The sequence below is a fragment of the Mytilus galloprovincialis genome, chromosome 14 (assembly GCF_965363235.1).
Source record: "Mytilus galloprovincialis chromosome 14, xbMytGall1.hap1.1, whole genome shotgun sequence".
Classification (NCBI taxonomy): Eukaryota; Metazoa; Mollusca; class Bivalvia; order Mytilida; family Mytilidae; genus Mytilus; species Mytilus galloprovincialis.
In genome coordinates, this window is record NC_134851.1 from 23,909,056 (window position 1) to 23,935,946 (window position 26,891).

Consider the following 26,891-nt stretch of genomic DNA (forward strand, 5'->3'; position numbering starts at 1 on the left):
TACAGCAGTTGGCCGAATATCCCTGTGTATTAGTCACTGGATAACCAGGGAATTTTTTCAGTTAATTCATATTTATAGATAGTTTGTTAGTTTTACAGGTCATGGTTATTACATGTATACATTTTGCAAAATATATTGTTCCATGATTACGGAAAGTGTACAGTATTGTCCGGTTCTGTTTCTAAAGATTAAAACTTTATGATCATTGACCTTTAACCTTATTGATGAAAACCGTTAAAGCTGGTCGATCAATTGTCAGGAATAATTCAAACGTAACATTTTGATTCTCACGAACAACTTAAACTTAAGTTAAAAAAATATATGTGGTAAGTCTCGACATTGTAATTGAAAATTCATTTGATTAAGTGTGCATAAATGTGTTTTGAGACAAAATTCTGTACATTTTCACGAAGCATGCTGTTTTGGTTTATTACCACGTGTTCAGATATAGTGTCAACTTTTGTTTAAAAATTCTATACATGACAATATATTATATCTAGCTGTTCATGATCATATGTATCTTTTTACATCATTTAAAAATTTGCTGTTTTTAGCATTAATATATTTGTTAATTTCGTATGTGTTTAAAAATTCATTTCTGAAAACAGCAGAAGCGTTTATGCCTTTTTGTTTATAATTTGATATAGGAGTACTTTTATGAATTGAATATATTAAGACAGTTATGAAGAGATTTATATCATAATACATAGGATCATGTATGTTATAGCCCAGTACTAAAGTTTTAAAATTAAAAATATGTGACCCAATTTTGATTTTGCTTACAAGTACATATATTTTCTTCCAAAATTCGTGAAAGAATTGACATTTGAGAAAAAAGTGTTCGTAATCTTCAGTCAAGTTACACAAGTCACACATACTTGTTTCTTGTATGTGCCATTGTTATAATAATTGTTTACATGGGAGGATGTAATGGAGTAATTTCCATGTTAACATTTTATATTTGTTATTAGTTAAATAGGTAAAAGTAAATTGTAGTACATTATTTATTGGAGTGATTGATTATAGATTGAAGATGTTTTTGCATTTGGAGAATCCTATTGGTCTCTCATCATTTTTGTTATTTAAGTGGTTATATATATCTTTGGATGACATATTTTCAATTAATTCTGTTTTTTTGTTAACAGTCAAGGACAAGTTTAATTTTGTTTTTACAACAGTTTTTAAAGATTTGTCAGATTTTAATGTACTAACCCATTCTTTCGGAATACAATTTTAAAAGTTCAGAGATCCAATTAGTTTTTGAGGTTAATTTCTCCAATATAACTTTTTGTGATATATGCCCTTTTTGATTAATTATATCATTAATGAAAATAATACCATCTTTTATCCAATTTAGGTAAACTAAACATTTTCCTTTAAATTTTATATTTCTATTGCCCCACAACATTTGCTGCCTAATATTCCTAAAATTTATGATTGGTGTATTACTTGTTGGCGTATTATTTGCTTTGTACCAGCTCTTTAATATGTTCAAGTAAAATGAAGGTATTACATTACTTAAATTAGGTAATGAGTTTATGTTGTTTGGCATCATGTGAAATATTAAGTTGTTTTTACCAAATTTATTGAAATAATATGTTGGAATGACTTTCCAATTAGCAAATTCCTTTGCCGTTAATCGTTTAACCCATGAAATTTGTAATGCATTTAAGAAGTAATCAATGTTTGTTATTCTTAGACCCCAATTTGTGTAATCTTTAGTAAGTGTTGAACGTTTTACCTTTTCTTGTTTATTATTCCATATAAAGTTGTATATAAGTTTTTTAAAATCTTTTATGTACATTTGGGGTATTGAAACAACCGAAGCCAAAAAAGTAAGATTAGGTAAAATAAGCGACTTAACAACTGTTATTCGACCTATCATTGTTAAATTTCTTTTTCCCAATCAAGTATTAATTTTTTTGACTTTTTCATTGTTTTTTTAATATTTAATTTGTCACATTCACTTTTATGTAATCCAAAGTAGACACCTAAACTTTTAATTGGTTCTTTGCTCCAGTGTATATTTTCAATTTTGTCTATACAATGTTTAAGTCTACCTAACCATATACCTTCTGTTTTAGATTTATTCAGTTTTAAACCAGAAAGTGTTCCAAATATTTCTATTAGGTTCAATGCTTGGTGTATTTCATTTTTTGAACTGAGAAAGAGGGTTGTGTCATCAGCTAATTGGGAAATTTTTAAACTATGCGTTTTTTCATCAAGTTTAATTTGAAACCCTTTAATGTTAGAATCTTGTCTTACTCTACAGGCCAAGATTTCAACTGCTATTACAAAAATAAGAGAACTTAATGGACATCCTTGTTTTATACCACGATGAAGACTATAGGTATCTGAGATCCAGCCGTTATTAGACAGGCATCCTTTAGTATCATTATATAACGTTTTAACCCATTTTAAGAAGGAATGTGGTATTCCAAATTTTAGTAGAGATTCATACATGAAGGGCCACTCTAAAGAATCAAAGGCTTTGGAAAAGTCTATGAACAATAAAACCCCATCTATATCAAATTTTTCTGAGTAGTCTATTATATCTTGAATCTGGCGAATGTTAAAACCTATGTACCGATTTTTTATGTATCCATTCTGATCACTATGAATAGTTTTGGACACACCACTTTTAATCTTTGCGCTAAGGCATAGGCCATAATCTTAGTGTCTACATTTAATAAAGTGATCGGCCTGTAGTTATCTAATGACAATGGATCATTTTTTAATATAATAAGGAGATAACACCTATTTTTTGGAGAGTTGTCATTTCTTTTTCATGACATGTATTAAATACTTTCACTGCAGATTCTTTTAGATATGACCAAAAAGTACGATAAAATTCTACACTAAGACCATCTAGTCCAGAGGATTTATTCAGTTTCATATTAAATATAGCATTTGTACATTCTTTTAATGTTAGGTTGCCGCCCAATAGTTCACTATCATTATTGGATAGTGAGTGATCTATTTTTGTTTGACTTATATAATTTTTTATTTCTGAAGGGTCCGGTTTAGTACTTTTATACACATTTTGGTAGTAGTTTTTCCCAAGAATAAGAATATCTGATGCGTCTGTAACAATATTACCTTGGGCGGAAATAGTTTTCTTGGTTTGTCTTGATTTTTCAAGACCCAAAAAATATTTTGTATTTTTTCCCCTTCTTCTGCCCATCTGACTCGGGATCTGATTTGTGAACTTCTAGTTTCTTTTATATATAAATTTTGTAAATTGTTTTCTACATTATTTATTTCTATTTTAAAATGTTGAGAATTACTTGATTTTTCATATAAGAATTTTAACTTATTTTCTAAATGTTTAATTTCATTTTTACTTTCAGCAGCCTTTTGTTTGCAGTATGCAATAGTTACCTCCCTTACTTCAGTTTAGAAAATGTCCCAAGTAACTCGAGGATCATTATTTTTGGTGAGTATTTTTTCTTTATGAGTGTCAATTAGTTTAATTATTATTTCTTTGTATTTTGTATCATTCAGTATACTGTTATTTATCTTAAAGAATCCTTTGCCTTTATTTTGAGCTTTAAGTCTTATTTGTAAAGAGATTGCTTGATGATCTGTATGTGATATTAGTGCAGGTCTTATGAGTTTCTATTTCGGCGAATGTTCGGAGCGTATACATTCAGTAGTGTTAAACTATTAGCATCAAGTTCTATATTAATGAGTATTATTCTTCCGTCATTATCTCTAGTTTCGTTAATAGTTTTATGTTTTATGTTTTCTGTTATAAGAATTGTTACGCCTCTTGATTGTGAATTTCCAAAACTATGGTAAAGTTTCCCTTTTATCTCATTTTTTATAACATTTTCATGTTTTTCAATAAAGTGTGATTCTTGTATGAATAAAATACTACACTTTTGGTTTTTGCACCATAGGTTTAATCTTTCTCTCTTTTATTTTTGCCCTAAGCCTTGACAGTTTAGGGAACATATATTTAGTTTTTCACTCATTATAGAGATAATTCATTTCTATATTGCACATATCTTCAGAATTATACAACAGAGACAATAGGTTGAGCTTAAAAAGTAAATAAGTTGATGTCATATAATTAATATACACACTGACATTGTTAACATACTTATATAAATTATACACATATACATCATATAGATAATGGTTGATTTCTAAATTACATAGTATCATGTGTTTAAAACCAACATTAATGAAAATGAATTTTATGTTGTGTGTGATAATCATATATTTGTTTACATGTACGTTTAAGGAGTAAGGAGTTACTGCCCTTTCAAAACAACAAAAAAGGCTAACCCTTTATAAAAACAACACGGTTGTTGTAGAAACATCTGAAAGGGTTTAAAAAACTCAGAAATTGATGATGAAAGGTTGAAATAATTTCATAAAACATAATAAGGTTAGGGGTTTAGTATCATACAATCATAACATATGAGAAGAAATTAACTTAGTCATGCCAATAACTGGTATCTTAATAAATGTGTTTAGTTCCGATGCAAAGACTATATAAGTGAATCGATATTAACGCAAAAATATGCAATCTTTAATGACCTGTCAACAGTATCTTAACTATATCCCTTCTTAATAAGTCTATTTAAAGGTTTTGTTACAGTACTTGCAACCTTAGGCGTTACTATTTCAGAGATCAATCAGCGGTCATCGATCAGTCACCGATCAGTCAAGTTCCCGTCAAACTCGCGTCAGCAATCCGTCAGACTTATATTCAAAGTAATTGACTGATCGGACTGATCGGACGTATACAACCGATCGACCTTGATGACGGATTGAACTGTAATACGTCACATGATAAACTAATACAAATTACGGAATCTTAGTTTCGTTAAATTTAATTGAAAAGGCGACTCGTGAAAATCGACCGTTCAATGATACACTTTGTTTATTAATTATTTGGCAAAGTTTTATGAATTGAAATGAAAAGAAATGTACAGATGAAACCTAAATTGAAATATCATCATTCAAGAATGGTCTTTTTGTTTTATTCAGGTTATATAATTTCAAACCCGGCGAGTTCTAAAACGGTGTGTACATCGCAATTTCGATTTTATTATTTTCCAAACATATTCGAGAAAAACAAAATGAAAGGATCAGTTATTGAAAGATGTAGTCTATTTTTTTCATTATTTTAAATTTTTGTATCCCTATCATCATAAAATTCTTTAAAAAATACTTATCATAATCACTAACTTTCTACATTCCTGTCACAATCGAAGCCTTTAAAATAACAAATTACAAAAATAAATGCTGTTTTTGAGCAAGAAATGTGAATAATTTTAAACAATGCAAACAACATTACAGTAGTTTTTTTCTGAGTCTTTTTCTACCTTAATAAAAAAAAATAACTACTCCTAAACCATAAAAGGTACAAAAATCTAATGGTGGTAAACATAAATATATTCCTTAAAAAGAAAGATATAATTTTCAGCAGATTAATTCTTGAATAATTCACATTTTCTACAAAAAAAAAACATATGAAAATCATTTATAACAAAGATTGCAATTGAAATTACTATATTTTCCAAAATGAGAAGAAATATTTGCATTTTAGGCTACGCGTACAAATATTTAATATCTTTTTCCTGAAAGTAAGCATATTTTATGAAGAACAGCCAATCCTGATATACAAAAAGTACTGAAATCATATTACGGTTAATCATTTGTATCAAAATAAATCAATAACTGTATTCTTATTCCACAAAAATAAAAGTTTAAGTATTTTAATTCTCATCATATCTCAATTTTGATTAGAAGACTTGGTCAAGATGGTAAAAATAACTGATTTCAAATAAAATGGTATCATTTTTGATAAAAAGAAGAATAATTTTGGTTATTTTAAACAATGTCAAGAACATTTTAGTATGATTTTTCTGACATTCTTTTAATTTTATGAAGAAAAGCTATTCTAAACCATAAAAAGTACAAAAATCCAATGGCAGGCAAAAATTTTCAGTAAAATGAAGAAATATTTGCATTTTAGGCTACGCGTTCAAAAATTTAATAAATTTTTCCTTAAAGTAAGCATATTTTATGAAAAACAGCCAGTCTTGATGTACAAAAAGTTCTGAAATCATATGACGGTTAATAATTTGTATAAAAATAAATCAATAACTGCATTCTTATTCCACAAAAATAAAAGTTTAAGTATTTTAATAATCATTATGTCTCAATTATAATTAGAAGACTTGTCTCAAGAATGCAAGATGGTAAAAATAACTGATTTCAAATAAAATTGCATCATTTTTAATAAAAAGAAGAATAATTTTGGTTATTTTAAACAATGCGAACAAAATTTCTGTATGATTTCTCTGACATTGACGATTTTGTTATGAAAACAAAAACTATTCTAAACTATGAAAAGTACAAAAATCCAATGGCACTCAATAATTTTCAGTAAAATGAAGAAATATTTGCATTTTTGGCAACGCGTACAAAAATTTAATATCTTTTGATTGAAAGTAAGCATATTTTATGAAGAACAGCTATCTTGATGTACAAACAGTTCTGAAATCAAATGACGGTTAATAATTTGTATCAAAATAAATCAATAACTGCATTCTTATTCCACAAAATAAAAGTTTAAGTACTTTAATTCTTATTAGATCTCAATTCTGATTAGAAGACTTGTCTCAAGATGGTAAAAATAACTGATTTCAAATAAAATAGTATCATTTTTGATAAAAAGAAGAAGAATTTTGTTCATTTTAAACAAAATGAGCAAAATTTTAGTATGATTTTTCTCACATTCTTCTAATTTCATGAAAAAAAAACTATTCTAATAAACTATAAAAAGTACAAAAATCAAATGGCGGCAATAATTTTCAGTAAAATGAAGAAATATTTGCATTTAAAGCAACGCATACAAACATTTAATGTCTTTTTCCTTGAAATAAGCATGTTTTATGAAGACCAGCCAATCTCGATGTACACAAAGTACTGAAATCATATGACGGTTAATGATTTGCATCAAAATAAATCAATAACTGCATTTTTATTTCACAAAAATAAAAGTTTAAGTATTTTAATTATCATTATATCTCAATTCTAATTATCAGACTTGTCTCAAGATGGTAAAAACAAGGAATTGCATATCTAATGAAATATACAATTCCTCTGTAAAAATAACTGATTTCAAATATAATAGTCTCATTTTTTATAAAAAGAAGATTAATTTTGGTAATTCTAAACAATGTGAACAAAATTTTAATATTATTTCTTTGACATTCTTTTAATTTCATAAAAAAAACTAATCTATTCGAAACTATAAAAAGTTTAAAAATCCAATAGCGGTCAATAATAACGATTTTCGTAGGAAGAAGTTTATGTTAACAGAGTCATATAATATAATTATGTATTATATTTCTCTGATGTTTACAATCTTTAATACAAAACTATTAATCAACGTAAACAATTTAACGATCTAAGCATCGTATTGTGTTTTATGTATGTATGTATGTATGTACTTCTAGATTCCGCCAATTTAGACGCACTCCTTGATTGACTGCAAGGGTACAGCGGATCCATGCACACTTCCTAAGGATTAATGGAGAGGTGTCCTTTACAATATTTTCCCACCACCAGAACAATCCCCACCCAACACCACCCAAGGGACCATGTAGGACACCGGCAAGTCTGTTATTATGGTGGAAGAAGCCGAAGTACTCAGAGAGAACCAACGGGCCACTGGGTGGAAACAGACAAACCAGAGAGATATCAGAAGATTGATCTCCAGGTCAAAGTAGGGGGCAACTTTGACCAACCAAGACCCCCAAAGTCCCCATTCTAGTTTAAACTCTGGTCTGGTACCAGAGATGTGTGTGAGAGGGTGAAAATTACCCTTCTGATGTACTGATATTTTTAGCACCCCGAGTGAGAATCGAACTCTGAATCTACAGCACTGTAGCCGTCAGTCTTAACCACTAGACCACGAACTCACACATATACTATTTTCACTTTTTTATTGCAACTTATTTTATTACAAATTAACATGTAAATTAATGTGTCTTCGTAGAGGTCCGCGTACATCGATTTTAAACACTGTCGAGTTGGGTTAACATAAGAGTTAGGGTAACTCTCACATAGGTTATTTGACTTATCTGACGGATCCTATGGGTCACCGATCACCGATCACTCATCGATCAGTCAAACATCCGTCACCGATCATTCACCGATCAGTCAAGTTCACGCCAAACAGTAACGCCTAAAGTTGCAGGTACTGTAGTTTCTGAGGTGAATACGGACATTTGTGTGCTTTATAAAGAATATTTACATAAAAGAATGGATGTGATATACCTGAACGTATAAGAAGTCTGCATTTTGAGCTATATTTACGAATGATGTCCTTATACCGATGATAAAAATCAGTAAATGTTTTGACTTGTTTGTGATATCAAAAACCCTGGTTTAATAATTTTTCAGTAATAGATACATTGTTTTCGTTGAACTCTAAAACATTGTTACATGCACAAGCGAATCGTACAAGTTGAGATATATAAACATCGTAAGATTGTGACAAGGCAACGTCACCATCTAAAAATAGATAATTAACGATAGTAAATGAAAAATCATCTCTTTTATCATAAATTTTAGTATTAAACTTTCCGTTAGTGATATAGATATCAAGATCGAGGAAAGGACAGTGGTCACTGTTAGTATTAGCTTTATTGAAAGTAAGTTCAACAGGATACATTTCTTTAGTATACAAACTGAAGTCATCATTATTGAGAGCCAAAATATCATCCAAATATCTAAAAGTATTATTAAATTTGTTTATCAGATGTTGTTTCGATGGGTCTTTGCAGATTTTCGTCATCAATTGTAACTCATAGCAATACAAAAACAGGTCCGCAATAAGTGGTGCATAGTTAGTCCCCATTGGAATTTCGATAACCTGACGATATACGGAAACTCCAAAGCGAACAAAAATGTTATCTAGTAAAAATTCAAGGGCATATATAGTATCAAAGCATGTCCAATTGACATAGTTTTTCTTTATTATTGCTACAAGAAAATGGCCTTTGAACATATATATTCACATCTGACTTTTCAAATGCCCATTTAATTACATTGTAGGTGTGTGAATTTTTTCTTAACGAGAATGTGAGGCAATGTGGTATACAGGGTAGAAACATCAAGACAGAATCAAAATCACCAATATAAGCCTGCGATTTATCAAGTACTTCCAACGAGTTCTTGACACTCCAAAAGTAATTAATTTCACTATTTTCAAAGGTCTTATTTGAACAATTTATTCATTGTACCAAGTGTACTAGTAAGGAGAATAGACAATTAAGTAGTGGAACAATGGCTTGAAGACGAAATAAATCTATATGTGTAAGGTGTTTGTGTAGCTTCGGAAGCCAATACATATTTGGGACTTTCATTGTATCTGGTTCTGCTCGTAAAGCGGTAGCTTAAAGTTTATGTTTGTTACAGATGTCGTTTTCTGAAAATAGAGTCAGTTGGAATGTTTATGAATTTGTAATTTCTTTTTTTCAGAACCTCAATGTAAAATTTACGTCAAACAATAATAATATTATTAGCAGCTTTATCGGCCGGGACAAACACAAATTCCTTGGCTAGTTCTTTTAGTGTATGTTTGATACGAGAAATAGGTTTATTGTGGTTATTGTTAATAGTAAAATGTTCTTCAAAATGTTGAATACGAATATCAACTATGTTCATTACTGAATTAAAAAAAGAGTCCAAAGATTTTTTGTCAGCTTTTTTCCCGTTTTATCCATTTCATACAGTAAGTACGGAGTGAGTCGTGGATGATATTACGATATTCATTCCAATTGATAATTGACGGTGAACAATATTTAGGTCCATTACTGAGGAATGATTTTAACTCTCGGTCTTAAACGGTGTTAAGACAACATATACATATAATACATGTAGTATGAAGCTTTTGTAGTACATACATTTTACATGTTTTATCAAAGATACATCTCTTTTAGTCTCTGGAACGCACATTGTTTTTTGTATATCAAAACACGTGTATGTTTTACTTTTCACAAACTGCTCTTTGAACAAATCTTTGAACTGTAACGGAATGGACAGACGGATGCACTTGCGCTCCTACTATAAACAACCTTGGTCCATGTTTGTCGTTTACTGGACATCCACAAATAGCTACATACTTTTTTTTGTTATTTTCAGTACTTTTGTCTTCGTTTTTTTCGTCTTCGAAAGAAGTATTTTCTTGTTGAAAATGAGAAATACTAATGGGTTTGCAAGACTGTTCAATGGAGCAAGCAGGTAGAGTACTTGAAACCAAAGTCCGTTTTCCTCGGTGTTATGATATAACAAAATAGCGGCAATAGTAACCGGAGCCCAACAAATGATGTATGCTGGAAAACAAAATAAGACATGTAAAAAAGAAATGTTATTATTGAGATCACATTACTGAAAATATGTAACCATGATACCACAGGACGATCGTCAACAATTGACTAACATATTTGAAACCATTTTATCATATTGCTGCCATAAACCTGTTTTCAATTAAATGTTGTCACATTAAATTGTATGTTTTAATGTAACAATGCCATTGTCTATCACAACTCAGTCCTGAATGTTGTGCACTTGTAAATATATGCTATACTATGATAATGTTTTTTACATTCTCGATAGTTTTGTGATTCGGTGGTTGTTTACAGGATTGAGCCCATCAACTATTAAAACTCATTAAACTATTCAAACATTTGACTACACAAAAAACCGATGTGTTCCGTCTTAAGATCAATATTGTAGTTTAAGATCAAAATAATTTACTAGCAATCATTTCTTATCAAACAATTCTTACCAAACACAACAACGAACAATAGTTGGATGCTCTTAATCTTTGCCTTTGATATTCGAGTGTCTCTAGCATCGGCAGAGCAGGCTTCATCTAAAACATGTATGGAAACGATATACACAACAAACTTGTCATTTATAAATATGAGTTTAACTACTTTTTTAAAACTAAGGAAACCTTGATTGTTGAAATGTGCATTTATTTATACAAGACTTGTTTTTTTTATACATGTTTTACATTGTTATCAATCAAATACATGTATGCTAATTTGAGTCAAATCGGTGAACATAAATGTTACAACTAGTGTCCCTTTAACTATGTATAATTGAATTGCTGTAATAATAAGTTCAAACTATTTTTTGAACTCGTTATTAAACAAATAATGTATTCATATTACAAATGTTGCAAAAACTTGTTAAAAGACTGATGTGATGGTAAATACACCTAGCAAATTTTGAAAGCTTAACGATGAAATATGAATTGGTCAAAACCTACCATTGCATAATTAATAAAAACTTCATCAATACGTTTTACATTTGATTCTCAAGATTGGAAAATCAAACATAGTCAATGGCAAGTTATATCAGAGTTAAAACTGATTTCAAACATTTTATTAGACTGTCATACGAGTGAGAAGTTGAGTTAGTTTTAAAACCGTGTTTAATCCATCACTTTCTACATAAAAATATGCTGGTAGCAAGTCAGGAATATGACAGTTGTAATCTATTCGTTTGATGTGTGTGAGCTTTTAATCTGGCAAATTGATAAGGGATTTTCCTTCTTTGATTTTCCTAGTAGTTATATTTTTGCAATTTTAATGTTTGTGTATTCTACAGAACTATAGAAACAGATATACGATTAAGGTACCCAATATATAATATTACGTGAATTATTGTTTCTCTGTTGCATGAATCCATTCATTTCTCGACGACGTATTGTAATGATTATAGTGATGTAACACACAGTGATGACGATAACTGGGATAATGATGATACTGGAAAGATCCGCATATAATATCACCTTCACAAAAAAGATTGGAGAATTAAAAAAAAAATGAATGGTAGTGCATAATAAAGACAACAGTAGTATGCTCCTGTTCAAAAATCATAAATCGATCAATTAAAATGAATTATATGAATGTTGCGCTGTTGAAGGATAAAAACTAATGTACCATTTTGTGGTCCAGAATATAAGTGAGCTTTCATCAAACTTGTTTAAAAGGAGTTGCTAACACGAAAATGATAAGTGGCAATGCCAGTGCTGTGTTCAGTGACAACACTTGGAACAGCAAAACATTTTGGCATGTTTTATGTTGTGTTATATTCGTAATTTCCTCCACAGTTCAATGTTTTACTCCTTTGATACAATCAGGGAAAACTTAATTTCTGTTGATATTGCTGTTTTATGAATGTTCGTTCTTTTGTTTCCCACATCTACTAATTATTTTCGCATTGACTTTGTATTGCAGTTTCCTACATGACTTCAAAATGACCTCCGCACCCTACTTTTAATTTACTGTAATTGGTCATTAAAATATTCATTGTTTCATCAATGAATACATGCAATGAAGTAGAATACTAGTATATCAAACAGTAATTTTAGAAAAGCTCGGATTTTAGTTGCTCATTGCTAACTAACCTAAATAACGGCATACATACAACTTAAGAATGTGTAATATTTAGGAAATAATGGTTAAATCTGTGGTCAGAAATACTTAAACTTAAGTTGTATGTACAAAATATAAATTGTTCCATATCGATATGAATTGGCCGCTCAATTGCAATTACAAGACATAATCATATTTATGAAGATCTTGTAAGGATTTCCACAAACACACAAATGATTTGGATATATGTTGTATGACATCACTGCATTAATGAATGCATTGTAAATATTTCAAGTTTGCAGTTACACCTATCTTCAACGTAGCCAGTTTTGAGTGAAGCGATTCAAATAATTACTGGTAAATTAGTGTTAGTTCTTAATATAACTCACGTAAGCGTCACATTGTTATGAGTTTATTTACACATATGTTCCTTATTATAGTTAAAGCTGATTATTTTTTATATGCTACAGTATCTATTAATTTGAAACTACTCTTTTCAAATGGTGTCGCGAATGCAAAAGTTGGAACAGCTGGTAATATACAAAAAATACCTGTTATACATTTCTGACTTATGATTTTGTTTTTATTTGGTCTATGGTGTGTGTGCTTTAATTTTAACATTTGTGTGAGCCATACTTATATTGTCAACTTACCAATTTGTTTGGAAATGTTTGTTGACACCAATTATTATCTTCGGTGTACAAACCAAATACTCCATAAGGAATTGCCAGAAGACATCCTATAATCCATGCTGACAATGCAAGTCCATATCGGTATGTGTTTCCCGTAGAAGCAGCAGCCAATGGTTTTACAATAACATATGCCCGGTCAATTGATAAAACAACGATTGCATATGTTGACACATAGAATGGAACCATTGAGAAATACACGTAGTAAATATAGCACACAAATGGATTCCATTGCACTCCAAACTGATTGAACAGAGTTTCTGGTAGTACAAAAAATATACCTACACAGAGATCTGCAATGAAAACATACAACATTGAATGAAACAAATAGTAGACGTTTTTAGCATTGCTGGTTATATCATGGAAATAATTTTGTATTATAGAGGAAGTAAAGTTCACGTTATAATTAAGTCAACTTCCTGCTGAAAACAAAACTGGTAATCCGGTTGTCAATTCAAACAAAAGTCGAGCACATCTCTCACGTACGTGCTACATGTATAAGCTAGTAACTAAGATGTTAACAGGATTGTCATTATCTCTAATGTTCAATTGTTTTAAAGCGAAAAATAAAGACAAACTGATATATTTGTAACAGGTTCTAAAATGACGTGGACCTGGTGTGTCAACAGGGTATCGTTGCGTCTTTTTCTTTTATAATCATATCCACAATAACTCGAAATGTCACACTCGAGAATTGGTTCCCATCACAGTTAAATTCCAAAACAATGACTATTTTGTTTTTAAAGATTAAAGGAACACATGTATAAATGCATAAATAAATAAATAAATAACTACATGTATTGATACAAACAGTTACAAATAATTTGTAACTGTTTGTATCAATACATGTAGTTATTTATTTATTTATGTAAAATTTGATGCTGTGATTAACACATAATTGATAGTGATATTTTAATACATTATTGACAAGTCATGAATATAGGTAGTACAGTGAAACTCTATGTTCACACCAAGTAAATATAATTGCTATGAACATAGAGTTTCATTGTACTACTTATATTCATGATTTGTCAATAATGTATTAAAATATCACTATCAATTATGTGTTAATCACAGCATCAAATTTTACATTTTTTAAATAAACTTTCAAATCAACGACGTGAAAAAAACAATTGTCAATTTGTTGCATGTTTTTTAAGACAATTCTCACCTGCAAAGGCTAAGTTGGCAACAAAGAACTTCATTCTAGATTTGTTCTGTCTTGAAAACAGTAACGCCAAAACCAATATGTTCAAGCTTATAATTCCAAGAAGAATTAACAGAGATATCCATTTGAGAGCCTGTGGAAAAATAATAGTATGTTTTCTCTAATTCTATGGAAATTTATCCCTTTCCAAACCCATTGTATAAAAAAATTAATTAAATTGCCGATGATCTCAACAGATAATTGGATTGTTTTAAGGGTCATAATCTTTTTCTTTTTTAGCGAATTGGATGAATCAAAATATGCTAACAGGTGGCAATGAAATTGACAAATCTGGGAAATGCGAACGGCACTCGAAGGGGATTTTCGTTTAACAAAAAAAAATTGTTTTGTGATCATTAGAGAAACAGATTCTTACATAGTCACTCGTGAATTATCGGATTTATCTAATCTCTATATTCAAATTAAAGGCTTGGACTTAAAAATTGATAATTTAACTATCTCGATTGGATAAATCCGATAATCCACTGGTATCAATATAACAATCAATATTTAGCATTTTTAGTGATAAACTTTAATTGTAAATATTATTATACAACCAGATTTTTGTAAATATTCAAAATACCTCAATTTGTACAACTTTCTAAAAAATGACATTATTTAGAAAAGTTGAAGCTATAATTGAAGATTGTAATTACTAATATTTGCACAAACGCTACCAACTCAATTCAATACATAAAAATGTAATCTCTTTTTTGCGGAAATGTAGCCAATGACAATAACTTATCAGTTCATATTGCAAAATTTCAAACTTGTCATTGACATCAGGTGAGTCATTAATAATATATATACTAAACTAATTCTTATATAATTTGCATATTTATAAATACTTGAATTGAATTGGTCAATAAGAATTGTTCTCTAGGTTTACACTTCGATAAACCGTGTTTCCGAAACTACTTTCGTAATCTATTCATGCGCTATACACATTCTTGTAAGGATACTGGGATTTTCAGCAAATTGCGACTACACACAAATGGATAACAGTTCAGTTCAATGCTGATGCATATAAATCAAAAAAGGAATGCAATAATTCACTAAGGCTTCAAAATTGTATAAAAAAAAATTAAATTCCGCGAAATATAATGACGGTTTTGGCGAATTTACGTCATACGAAGGAACAATTTCAAGGGAAAGATTATTTCGTTACGTGTACTTTCAAATTCGGATAATATCTCATTAAAACAATTGTTGGGCGACGAACTCCCTAGCTACGACCTGTCAGCTGTGTATGTGATTGTGTTTATAGTAGCCTTTACACCAAAAATGTTAACAAAAATTGAAAACATTTTGCTTCAGAATTATATGGATTTAACATATTTAGATAATTGATGTGTAAACTGGGGCTGTTACTCCCAAACTGTACGTAAACGTCCTTCAGTTTGTGAGTTAATCGCCCCGGTTTACACATCAATAACATATAGAAAAAATATGTTTAATCCTATAGTAGTTAAAGAATGCTCATTTTCTCAGGTGAGGGAACGTAGATATCATTCTTAGTAATCTCAAGTCTCTAGTCAACAAAGCCTAAACCTATTGATATTTGGCATGGTGTAAAGATACAGACTCAATCAGACTACGATCATTATATCTCACCTACAGAAATGATTCACAGATATTAGCACACAAGCTGTCTTGTTAGAAAATGGTACAGATTAGTGTTTTTGTCAAGGGTTCGTAATAAACATATTTACACTTTTGGTTTTTAGCTGAATTTTGTCTCTAAATGACCTGTGATCGCCTCCGAATAACCTTCGGACGTCAAGCGACAATCATTTTTTTGTGACGTCAATTTCTTTGAATTGTTATATCAAGGTTTACGGGAACCTGTGTGATATTACGTTATGGCGGACAAATTTGCATACAAGTGTAAATACGTTTATGCTATGCAATGTTATGCAAAATGAAACTATAATTCTTTTTCACTCTTTTTTATAATGTCTATGACAAATGAAACAAATAATATGCATACCTGATAATCAATATTTGTGTTGTGTATCGTTTCGTTTATGTTTTTACTCCCATTCATGTGTACGGTCGAGTTAGTTATCATGTGCATGGCGTCAATATTGTATTATGTAATGTCTGTCTACAATAAAAAGAAATTGTAAGGAGCATGATGAGTATGACTGCTGTAACCAATTCGTTTTAATGTGTTTGAGCTTTTGATTTTCTCATTCTCTCATTTTTAGGGACATTCCGTCAAGATATTTCCCTAGAGTTCGTTTTTTTTTTTCTTATTTATTTTACGTTTGACTATAGTAAAATTGTTTTACATCACACACAGCAGTAAGACAATTAATGCAATTCACACCTCTGTGATTCGTGTTGTTTATACATTAAAGCATACATTATTCAGACAACTTCCACCGAAAATATGTGACTACCTAATAATGCAATCTCGCTAATCGTCTGATGAACCTTTACTAAGCAACGATTACTTATACTGTTATATATATCTGGTGTATTGGTTTTGCCTTTTTCTTTTGGAACTCAAAAGTAAATGGTTGTCTTTGTGGAAGTATCCATCAAAATCGGAATATTTTTTTATTATAGTGTAGTTTTGTAATAAAATGAAATACATTATTTCAAAAGTATTATTGCTAATAATTGTAGTATACCATTCTGTTTGCGTCTTTTCATTTATTTCCATAAGTAATGGGATAAAATATTATGTGAGGAAATTTACTTCTTATCATTTGTTGTTGAATTAAAGTTTGCGTTATCTGAACTTTCGAAAAAGATTTTACCTAAATTTACATTGACTTTGCTTGCAACTATAAGGCACCGTACAACTATGTTGTATGTGCTGTCAGAAAATTAAATGAAAATTATAATTTTATAAGATTTGAATGATTATAAAAATTATAATTGACATAAATTATGTTAAGATCAAAATACTCAGTTGTTTTGCATTGCTTTTTTTATCCGATATGTGCTTGACTTCATTGTTCATGACAAGCCCTACCAAAGCTTCGAGACGAGGAACAGCAAAAATAGAAATACGTGGTTTATTTCTTACATTGTTTGATATATAAATACAAGACACAAACACGTCTATCTTTAATGCATAGACGTTAACATGTGTAAGAAACATAAGTTAAAGCATCGTCATACAAAATAAATGTCAAGCATTTCTTTTTTTAATACGGAAAATTGCACACACGACGTCCTGCCGTAAGTGATGTTAAGCAGTAATTCGAACGCTTTAACGTCGCGCCAATCGTTAGCTCCCTGAAAACTGTATCGGGTGCCCTGAACACATGAAAAGATCAATCAAATAAAAGATAAACGTGTACATAGTGTATTAAAGTGAATATAAATTTGAAAAGTTAAAAAAGAAAATGACTTTTTGAAATAACAATATAAATGACTAATAAGTAAGGTACATTATTAAAAGATCTTACCGAATTACAAAATGTAGATACATCCTCTTTGGTCACGTTATATATATCATTTACATTTGTCATATCTTAAATAATCTTGATGTCGAAAGCTACACCTAAAAACAAGATAAGAAAGCATTGACGTTTAACGCGTAATACTAAGGATATATTGTAAACGATTGAATGATACGAAATAATCGTTGATAAAACAGAAACAGGATATTATATCATGATTAATTTATAACAGATAAATTTGTATCAGCACACGTCTAAGAAATTATTTGATGTTGCTTATTTATGTGTCTAATATCTTGGATTGTTTTGCCGAAAAATAGTAACATGATAAAGAAATCTCGTATGTATATTATTCATTTGTTATTGGCAAAAAAATAAGCAGAACAAGTCATGCCTGGGTTGTTTAATAATTGAAAGGAGGTTTGACTAGTGACTGATAATGTATAATTTTGTGATAACATGTATTATCAGATTGGATACTATTTGACTATAGTCATACTATTTGACTATAGTCATACCATTTGACTATAGTCAATTTTGTTAAATATCTTTGCACATAACATATAATGAGAATACAAATTCACTGGATAGACATGTATATCATCTACAGATGATACATCTAATGCATTGTTATAGAAGGCTGAGCGAAACTGGAACTCTGTGTTATTACTATTTATACATCATTTACTTTTACAATTTTGGACTTTTATGTTTGTGAAAGAGATGAAATCAAATGAAAGTGGTTGGTGGCCTTCGGCTCTTGTCTGCTGTTTGGCCAGGTTGTTATCTTTTGTCTCATTCCCCATCTCCATTGTCAATTTTATAGTTACTTCAGTGAATATTGACAATGCACTTTCCTATTACATGTAAACAACTTTAACAAGCTAAACACAGATGATTGTATTATAAAGTTTTGTTGAAAAAGTATATCCTCATTTGAAATGATCATGTATAATTTTTATTTTTCCCATACAACAACACATCGCGTCTTTTGGTCTTTTATACCATTGGTATGGCTCGCACAATTTTCATTTTTAAACTTACACTAAAATTTTGTATTACCACTCATATTATTTACTTTGAGTTTGCTTTCAATCTGACCGCCATATAACTGTCTTTTACTGATTAAATTCAAACTGTGTGTCTTAATGATTTGAAACAATCAGATTTAAATATGTCAATTTGTCAACAAAACAAGACTTTTACGAATATTAAACACTTCTAAAAAAGGTGAGTGTTGTGAAATATTTGATTTTTCAAAGAGTTACCCACATTTTGATTGTCATTATGATTAGATTAGAGTATTACGCATATTTGATTACAAAACTAAGTATAAAGATATGTGATGAAACCAAGGTTGTCTTTTTGTTAATATGTATTTTTACTCCTATCGTCAAGCAAAACTAGTTTGCGATATATTTCTAAGTTTTAAAAACAGACACCTGTAGATTCATTGTTTTCTCTTTGAGTATAGCTTATTGGGAATTTCGTGGATATTTTATTCCATTTTATGGTTAGGCAAATAGATTTAAAAAATTGACCATTCGTTGAAAATTTAAATTCTTGGTTTGCCTATTACCATCGTAGCCATTACATTGAAATTCTTTTAACATGAACCACAGTATATTTCAATTCCCATTGTTATAACCTGATGATTATTAGGGTGTCTAATGTAACCCGAAATGACAGTAACTCCTAGTGTTAAGTACTGCAACATATATATTTCAAAATCATCATTTGTATAAAGAAACAGATAATAATAGTTGTTACGTAAATATATGGATATCGTCACACTACAGTACTAAGTTATAACGATTTAATTTCATTACTGCATCTTTTATCTGCATATTGGATTGATGTTACTTATACATGATTTACATCAGGATGTCGGATTTTATCTTCAATCATTTACCAGATATTTCTGTCTAGGTGAATGAAATTAAAGGTGTTTTAAATGATTTTTTGTTAATCTATCTTCAAAAATTAAAGTTAAAACGTAAAACTGTATTGATAACTAAGATTTTTAAACGCCCGTGACGAATGCACTGTTATGTATTCAAAGGTATAAGACTAATAAGTGCTTAATTGTCATTATCTCCGGGGTAAGTTAAGTCAATTGACACAACATTATTAAAACTATTAATTGCAACTTTTGTGTATTTGTGTTTTCCCAATAATTAGGATATGGAAAAAGTCAGAGTTGCTCAAACAAAAACAAAAAAAAAAAAAAAAAAAAACAGAAAACACACCAAATTAACATTGACGGCGTCAATTTCGAATGATTTTTTTTCAACATTTGAATTTTTGAGCAAAACGTGACAATTGGTACAGTCAACATAAATTCTGGTTATATCTTTATATGATAACAAACATATATGATTAAGCAAATTATGAAGTGAAATGGAATGTATTTAGTTTTTCGTGACCGTAAGATATACAGTTTTGATTCTACTTGATAACTCAGACATGTTGTAAGCACTCTGAATCATTATAAAAATGTTATCAAATATTTATTAAATTTATTAAATTGCATTGCTAATTGTATTGGATAAAACACGAGAAGATTCTTAAATACTTACTGCTGTTTACATGAAAACCATTAATCTCCGTAATAAGCATGATAAGTAGAAATTGTAGTAGCATCAACAAAGGTTCTCACACTTTTAACTTATTATAACTTTAAATGCTATGTGTTACATAGCCACATGCCGTACTGAAAATCCGTCAGCTATACATTCTAAATAAATAAAAATTGGGCGATTTCATACACATGATACAGTGAATCAAAAAGTAAATGTTAATTAATTATCTTTAATTCAACTTTCTTTTTATTATAGGAGTATACTGCATCAATCACGATGTGCATTTTGAATCTGTTATGAAATAGTATATACATGTGCATGTTAAGAGAAATTGTTTTAAACAAAATGTCATTCACAATAATAAAACATTTATTGCGTAAGTCTCGTATTTTTCTAAACTGCTGATCATTCTATTTTATTCTTCTTCAATTTACCACGATTGTACACTTTTATTGGGTAAATAAGAAATTTTATACGAATATTGAATTTCATTTATGTTGTGTAGTTGTGAAACATATTATTTTAAACCATGCACCGCTATTTTCGAGTTTTAACGCAACAGAATATGAGGTAACGGATATATTATTAAATTATATATATATACGGTCCCTCTATTTCCGAATTCTTTTGCAATAATATCAGTGCTTATATTGTAACTGTTTTTATTTAAATTATAAGTTAATGACCAGGTATACATTTTGTTTGTTCCTTCACATGACAGTAACACATGTTGATAAATAGAACATGCTTGATACAATTATTTTGTGTATAAAATGCGATATATTTTACCCTTCATCGATAAGTAAGCTGTTCTCTTTTCCTCGAATATTGCCCACCAAATTGGACATACCAACTTTGTTTTTTTTTTCTACATTGTAACAGTTGTTTTGTCAATGTTCTGATTGCCTTTGTTTTTTTTTTACCATCATGGTTATTGGCGTTTTCAATTTATTTTCGACTTATGACTGTGTTTCTACCTGATTAATTATTTGCCCCAGTTTCAGGCCTAGTGCGTTTGAAAATTTTGTAGTATTATTCTGCCTGTTACCACTTTATGACTAAATAGAGGTTGGATACCGCGTCCAACACGTTATTTCATTACAAAAGAATGGCTACATATAGAAGGTTTAACTAAAATTGCAGCTACTTATTAATCATTCACATAAACATCTGTTAAAAGGTTTTCCGCATAGATCGTCAGACAGATTACAGAGTTAACTTTTTTAAATGCAAACGATTTATTAAGGTATATAACTTTTTAATATATACGATTATCAAACTAACAATACCTAATGAATTCATTTTTACAAGCAGATGCTACAATGATACGATAGAATTTCTATTTTATTCAATGGTAATTATAATTAATCCATTTGCCATATGTTCTTATATACATTCACTTACCTTTGGTGTTTTACGATGATGACGGTATTTCATTTGTATATTTATATATACATCCTTTTCCACTATATCACAATATTGTTTATCATTATTTCGTATGACAATTTTTTTTTTGTTTTTAACCACTTAACCCTGTTGAAAAATATATGTCGTACATTTGTTATACAATCTGCGGCCTTATGTTATAAGATCAACCGCATCTTTCTTTTAAATGTACCTCCAATTTTCCGGTTGAAAGATGACATAGGTTGCCTTCATCTAAACAAAATAAACAGGTGTACTTATGTCTACTTCAGGTCAATTTGACAACATTTAAATATCAACGAGGCAGTTAAAGGTATACATACTGTTTTTTCAACAACACATTGAGCATCTCACTATATACATTTTTATCAGATACATAAATCAATGTAATGCATGACTTGTCACAATATTTCAAACTAAAAAAGTATAAAAAAAATCGAGAATGGAAATAGGTAATGTGTCAAAGAAACAATAATCCGATCAAAGACAACACGAAGCCAACTTCCATTAATGGATATTCAACACAACGAGACAAGTAAGAACCTGTAGTCGGGTATTATCTAGCCCCTGAACATACAATAGCACTAAATCAGTGACAATGAACGTCTCACTCAACTCTGAAATATATGAATTATTCACAAATATCAAAAATCATCGTTTTTTATTCTTCATTTTGAAAGTATGTATTCGATATGAAGATCAAGGGAAAGGCAGCGTTTAATGTGCGTATTAACGTTATTCAAGATCAGTTTAACAGAATATGTCTGTTTACTAGAGTAATCATAATTGAAAGCCAATATATCATCGAAATATATATAAAAAAAAAAAACATTTCTAAGATCGACACAACCATACTGGATTCTTTATAATCACATACAAATACAGTTTAATAGCCATTGAGACAATTTTTCATAGCGTACATGTTAATATCAAATTAACTAAATTTCATCGCCCTAACAATTAATTGTGCCGGATACCAAACGGACATTCAAACTCATATGTTGAAAATAAACCGACAACGCAATGGGTAAAAAAGAAACAGAAGAACAGACACCAAGTCTGGAAAAAGGGCCATTGTTATATTATAGTTTGTTTATGTGTGTGTTATATTTTAATGTTGTGTTTCGGTTGTGTCGTAGATCTCCTCTTATATGTGATGTACTCCCCTCAAAATTATTGTGGAACCCGCAATTATTTAATTCTCAATTGATTTATGAATTTCTAACAGCGGTATAATACTGTTGCCTTTACTTAGCAAAAACAAAAGCAGACTCAGTAACACGAACCAAATAACAATATGTGGTTTATATCAAGTGATGTAGAAGGGCAAATTGATAGAAAATGTATATATCATTAATTATCGACACAAAATCTGTATATAAACTATACGACTAATAAAACACAGTATTCGTTAATCGTCTGTTAAATATTTACCAAGCTATGACTACTACTGCTGCGACTATATATCTATCTGGTGTATGGGTTTTGCTTTTTTTCTTCTAAAACGAAAAATCAAAGGTTTGAATTATGGAAGTTTCCATTATATTCGGAATATTTTCAATATAGCGTAATGTTGTTGTTAAATCAAATACGTTATTTCAAAAGTTGCCTTGCTTATAATTGTAGCATACCATTATTATTGTGTCTTTTCATTTGTTTACATAATTAGTGGAATAAAATGTTTCGAGAGGAAATTCACTTCTTGTCATATTTTGTGGAATTACAATAATTAAAACTTGATGTTTGCGTTATCTGAACTATCAAAAAGAAATTTGACACAAATTGACATTGACTTTGCTTGTTACTAAAACACATTGTAAAACTATGTTGTATGTTCTGTCAGGAAATTTAATCAGAATTATAATTTTATCAGATTTGAATGATGATAAAAATGCTAATTCACATGTAATAAGTTAATATCAAAATATGCAGTCGTCTGAAATTGCTTTTTATACGATATATGTTTGACTTCATTGTTCAAGACCAGTCTTAACGAAGAGGGACGAAAGATACCACAGGTTCAGTCAAACTCATCAATCTAAAATAAACTGACAACGCCATCGCTAAAACTGAAAAAGACAAACAGACAAACAAAAGTACACATGACACAACATAGAAAACTAAAAGAATAAACAACACGAACCCAACCAAAAACTAGTGGTCTACATGTGGCACCCGTCGTGTTGCTTATGTGATAACAAATCCGGTAAATAGTCTAATTCGGTGGGTCACACTCATGGAAGGGAAGGGGATTGTAGTTACGACGTAAGTTTTGCCAAATACAGCTAAGGTAAAACATAAATGACGTAGAAATACTTCCCTGTAAAAACATACCATGTGCAGCTTTTTTTTCTTATGTGAGAGTCACACATCAATTTAACAATGCCATACGACTGTGCATTAGTAAAAAAGAAACAAATTTCAAATACTCAATCTATCTGTGTAAATTACGAGAACAGATCAAGATATCTACCTGTATCATATAGTTTTATTTAGTTTTCTCAATCTAAAGTTCAATAGGGTAAACAGTGTGGATTAATTGTTCATGTGTTTAGTTTATAATATGAATAATAAAGTTTTACATTTAATGATGCACATTAAAACAAATCTAAAGAAAAAATAATTTGTTATGTAGATCTTATTTTTTTTGTTTTATTTATCAATACACGTTGCTTTCATGCAATTACAATGATCACAAGAAATCTTAATGCACCTCCTTAGAACCCATCTCATAGTTCGGATAAAATTTGAATGTTAAAAGCAGAATAAAATATTTGTTTCAACTCAGTCAATTGTCCATAATTATATTGATAACAACGAGTTATTTATATAATTGTATACTTGATTGGCACAACATACATCAGTCGATTAAAAGGTTTATTACCTAGTGGTCAGCATATTGTCTATTATTTAACGCAGGGTATATATTTTCAAATGAAAGCACTTCAACATTATTGACTTACTCATAAGTACTTTCTCTCATTTCCTATATGATTAAGCCCCATTATTTTGATAAGCAGATTATGCCTACCTTTTCAGAGTATATAAAACAATCCCCTTTTTACTTTAAATTCATGTCATAACTTTACTACAATTTATTTTGTGAACGGTCTTGCCTTTATTTTTTCGACAATCCTGGTTAATACGTTTTCAATTTATTGTTCAGGTTATGTATGCGTGTCTTCCTAAGTTATCGTTTGCTAATCTTTCATGGCTAGTGCATTAGGGAATTTTGTAGTATTCCTTAACCTTTTGCAACTTTATTCATTAAATGGAGATTAGTTACAGTGTCCAACACCTTGTGCAGTGTTATGCATTATCATTATTTCATTGAGGAGGACAGCTACACGAAAAGGTTAAAATTAAAGATTACAGCTTCTTATTCATCATTTACATAAACAACTGTCATGACTGTTAAAAAGGTTTTCCATTTAGATCGTCGGACAGATTACAGAATTAACTTTTTTTAACGTAAGGCCATGTATTAAAGTTTAGAACCTTTAGGTACGATTTGTATATCAACACCACTGGATAGATACCGTTTAACAATCAAAAGCTACAAGAATACTAAAAATATTTTATTTTATTCTACGGCAATTACAATTGATCTCTTAACCAGTATGTACTTATATACTTTCACTTACCTTCGGTGTTTTGGGATATTGATGTATTTTATTTGTAATTTTGTATATACATCCTTTTCCACTATATCACAATATTGTATATCATTGTACCGATTAACAATTCAATTTATGTTTAACCATTTTATCCTGCCGAGAAATATATGTGTTACATTTGTTAAAACAATCTGCGACATAACATCAACCGCAGCTTTCCGTTAAATGTACCTGTAATTTTACGGTTGAAAGATGACATGTGTAGCTTTCATCTAAACAAAATAAACAGATGTACTTATGTTTATTTCAGGTCAATTTTACAAAATTTAAATATCAACGAAACAGTTAAATGTAGACATATAGTTTTTTTTTACACGAAAGTTTGCACATCCTTTCATATACATTGTTATCCGATAAATAAATCAACATAAATCATCACAATTTTTCAAATTTAAGATTATCAACACATGATCAATACGTCAAGAATGAAAATAGGGAATATGCCAAAGAGGATGCAAAAACATTTCGTATCGACACAGACAAACTAACTTTACAATGACAATAAAAAGACAAATATATCAAAAACAACAACAACGATTTAAACCTGCTGAGTGAAGCTACATGTTTCATTTTTCGTATGATCGACGTTGACCATGTTAATATTTTAACGAAAACAAATGAACGAAAATGCGGCCGGGTTTTTCTTTTGATCGACGTTGATCAGGGTGATATTTTAACGAAAATAAATGAAATAAAATAGATTCCAAGCGTGAAATCCTTCCTTCTCACAGTTACTTTAAGTGATGGATACTCGATGTGAATAAACGACAACAACGCTCTTTTTAAAATTAAAATGCAATGAAATAGAAAGATAAAAGTATCAAAGCATGAAGCTCTATTATTAATGCAAAAAAAAAACCACCGTGAAAGAAAACATGATTAAGATAGATGTTGAAATAAAATAAAAACATAAACAGAATCCTAGCGTGCACAGATATTCACTATAGATAAACATTGTCTGGTCGACTGTTTATAGTATAAAACATGAAGTTTGATGTGCATGTCTGGATTCTTTTATATTTTGAAAGCATTTCAAACTGTTTGTACGGAAAACAAAGTACTGATAGTTTTATACTCTAAAATAAGGTTTAACGAAATCACAAATAACAATTTCTACAAAGCCAGTATAGATATTATACACATAGTGTACACAACTATTACTTGTACACAACTATTACTTATACACTACATATATAACAATTTTAGCTTCTAACATCGTTACCTACAGAATCATACACAGTGATTTATTTGTAAAAAAACAGTATTCATTCATTGTTAATAACGATTGTTTATATCACATTATGAATTGTCCAGTAGTGACTAACGCTTATTGAAAATTATTTCCACTTTATTGTGTAAAAAAATGCATTAATTATAACATGTGTTTTAAATAATAGAGTAACAATGCACACTTAAAAATCATCAAGTAGATTGGATAATATAGTCATGTGCTACTTAAATTTCCATCTTCTA

At 29.7% G+C, this 26,891-nt stretch overlaps 1 protein-coding gene across 6 annotated transcripts; it reads right to left on the reverse strand.

The window, feature by feature from the left end:
- Nucleotides 1–9,265: 9,265 nt before the first annotated feature.
- Nucleotides 9,266–25,632, reverse strand: LOC143058696 (mesotocin receptor-like). 6 transcript variants are annotated; one of them, XM_076232154.1, is made up of 11 exons: nucleotides 25,386–25,631; nucleotides 23,176–23,240; nucleotides 21,721–21,975; nucleotides 20,314–20,471; nucleotides 17,741–17,835; nucleotides 16,306–16,422; nucleotides 14,280–14,409; nucleotides 13,073–13,401; nucleotides 11,698–11,833; nucleotides 10,820–10,906; nucleotides 9,266–10,364 (listed from the first exon to the last, which is right to left on the reverse strand). In XM_076232154.1, the coding sequence occupies exons 6-11, from the start codon at nucleotides 16,390–16,392 to the stop codon at nucleotides 10,147–10,149; spliced, it is 987 nt and encodes a 328-aa protein (XP_076088269.1). In that variant the 5' UTR covers nucleotides 16,393–16,422; nucleotides 17,741–17,835; nucleotides 20,314–20,471; nucleotides 21,721–21,975; nucleotides 23,176–23,240; nucleotides 25,386–25,631; the 3' UTR covers nucleotides 9,266–10,146. The 6 variants fall into 6 exon arrangements, with proteins under 6 accessions (XP_076088269.1, XP_076088275.1, XP_076088271.1 ...); XM_076232160.1 differs by lacking the exon at nucleotides 17,741–17,835 and having other exon boundaries at nucleotides 25,386–25,632; XM_076232156.1 differs by lacking the exon at nucleotides 21,721–21,975.
- Between the last annotated feature and the right edge of the window lie 1,259 nt (nucleotides 25,633–26,891).

Excerpts from the sequence above, each read along its gene's own strand:
- LOC143058696 (XM_076232160.1), bottom strand. The coding sequence starts at position 16,392 with ATGCACATGATAACTAACTCGACCGTACACATGAATGGGAGTAAAAAC. Across the intron at positions 11,834-13,072 it reads AAACATTTCCAAACAAATTG|GTGATATTATATGCGGATCT; the intron begins GTAAGTTGACAA and ends TTTTTTGTGAAG. Across the intron at positions 10,365-10,819 it reads ATTGTTCGTTGTTGTGTTTG|CATACATCATTTGTTGGGCT; the intron begins GTAAGAATTGTT and ends TTTGTTTTCCAG.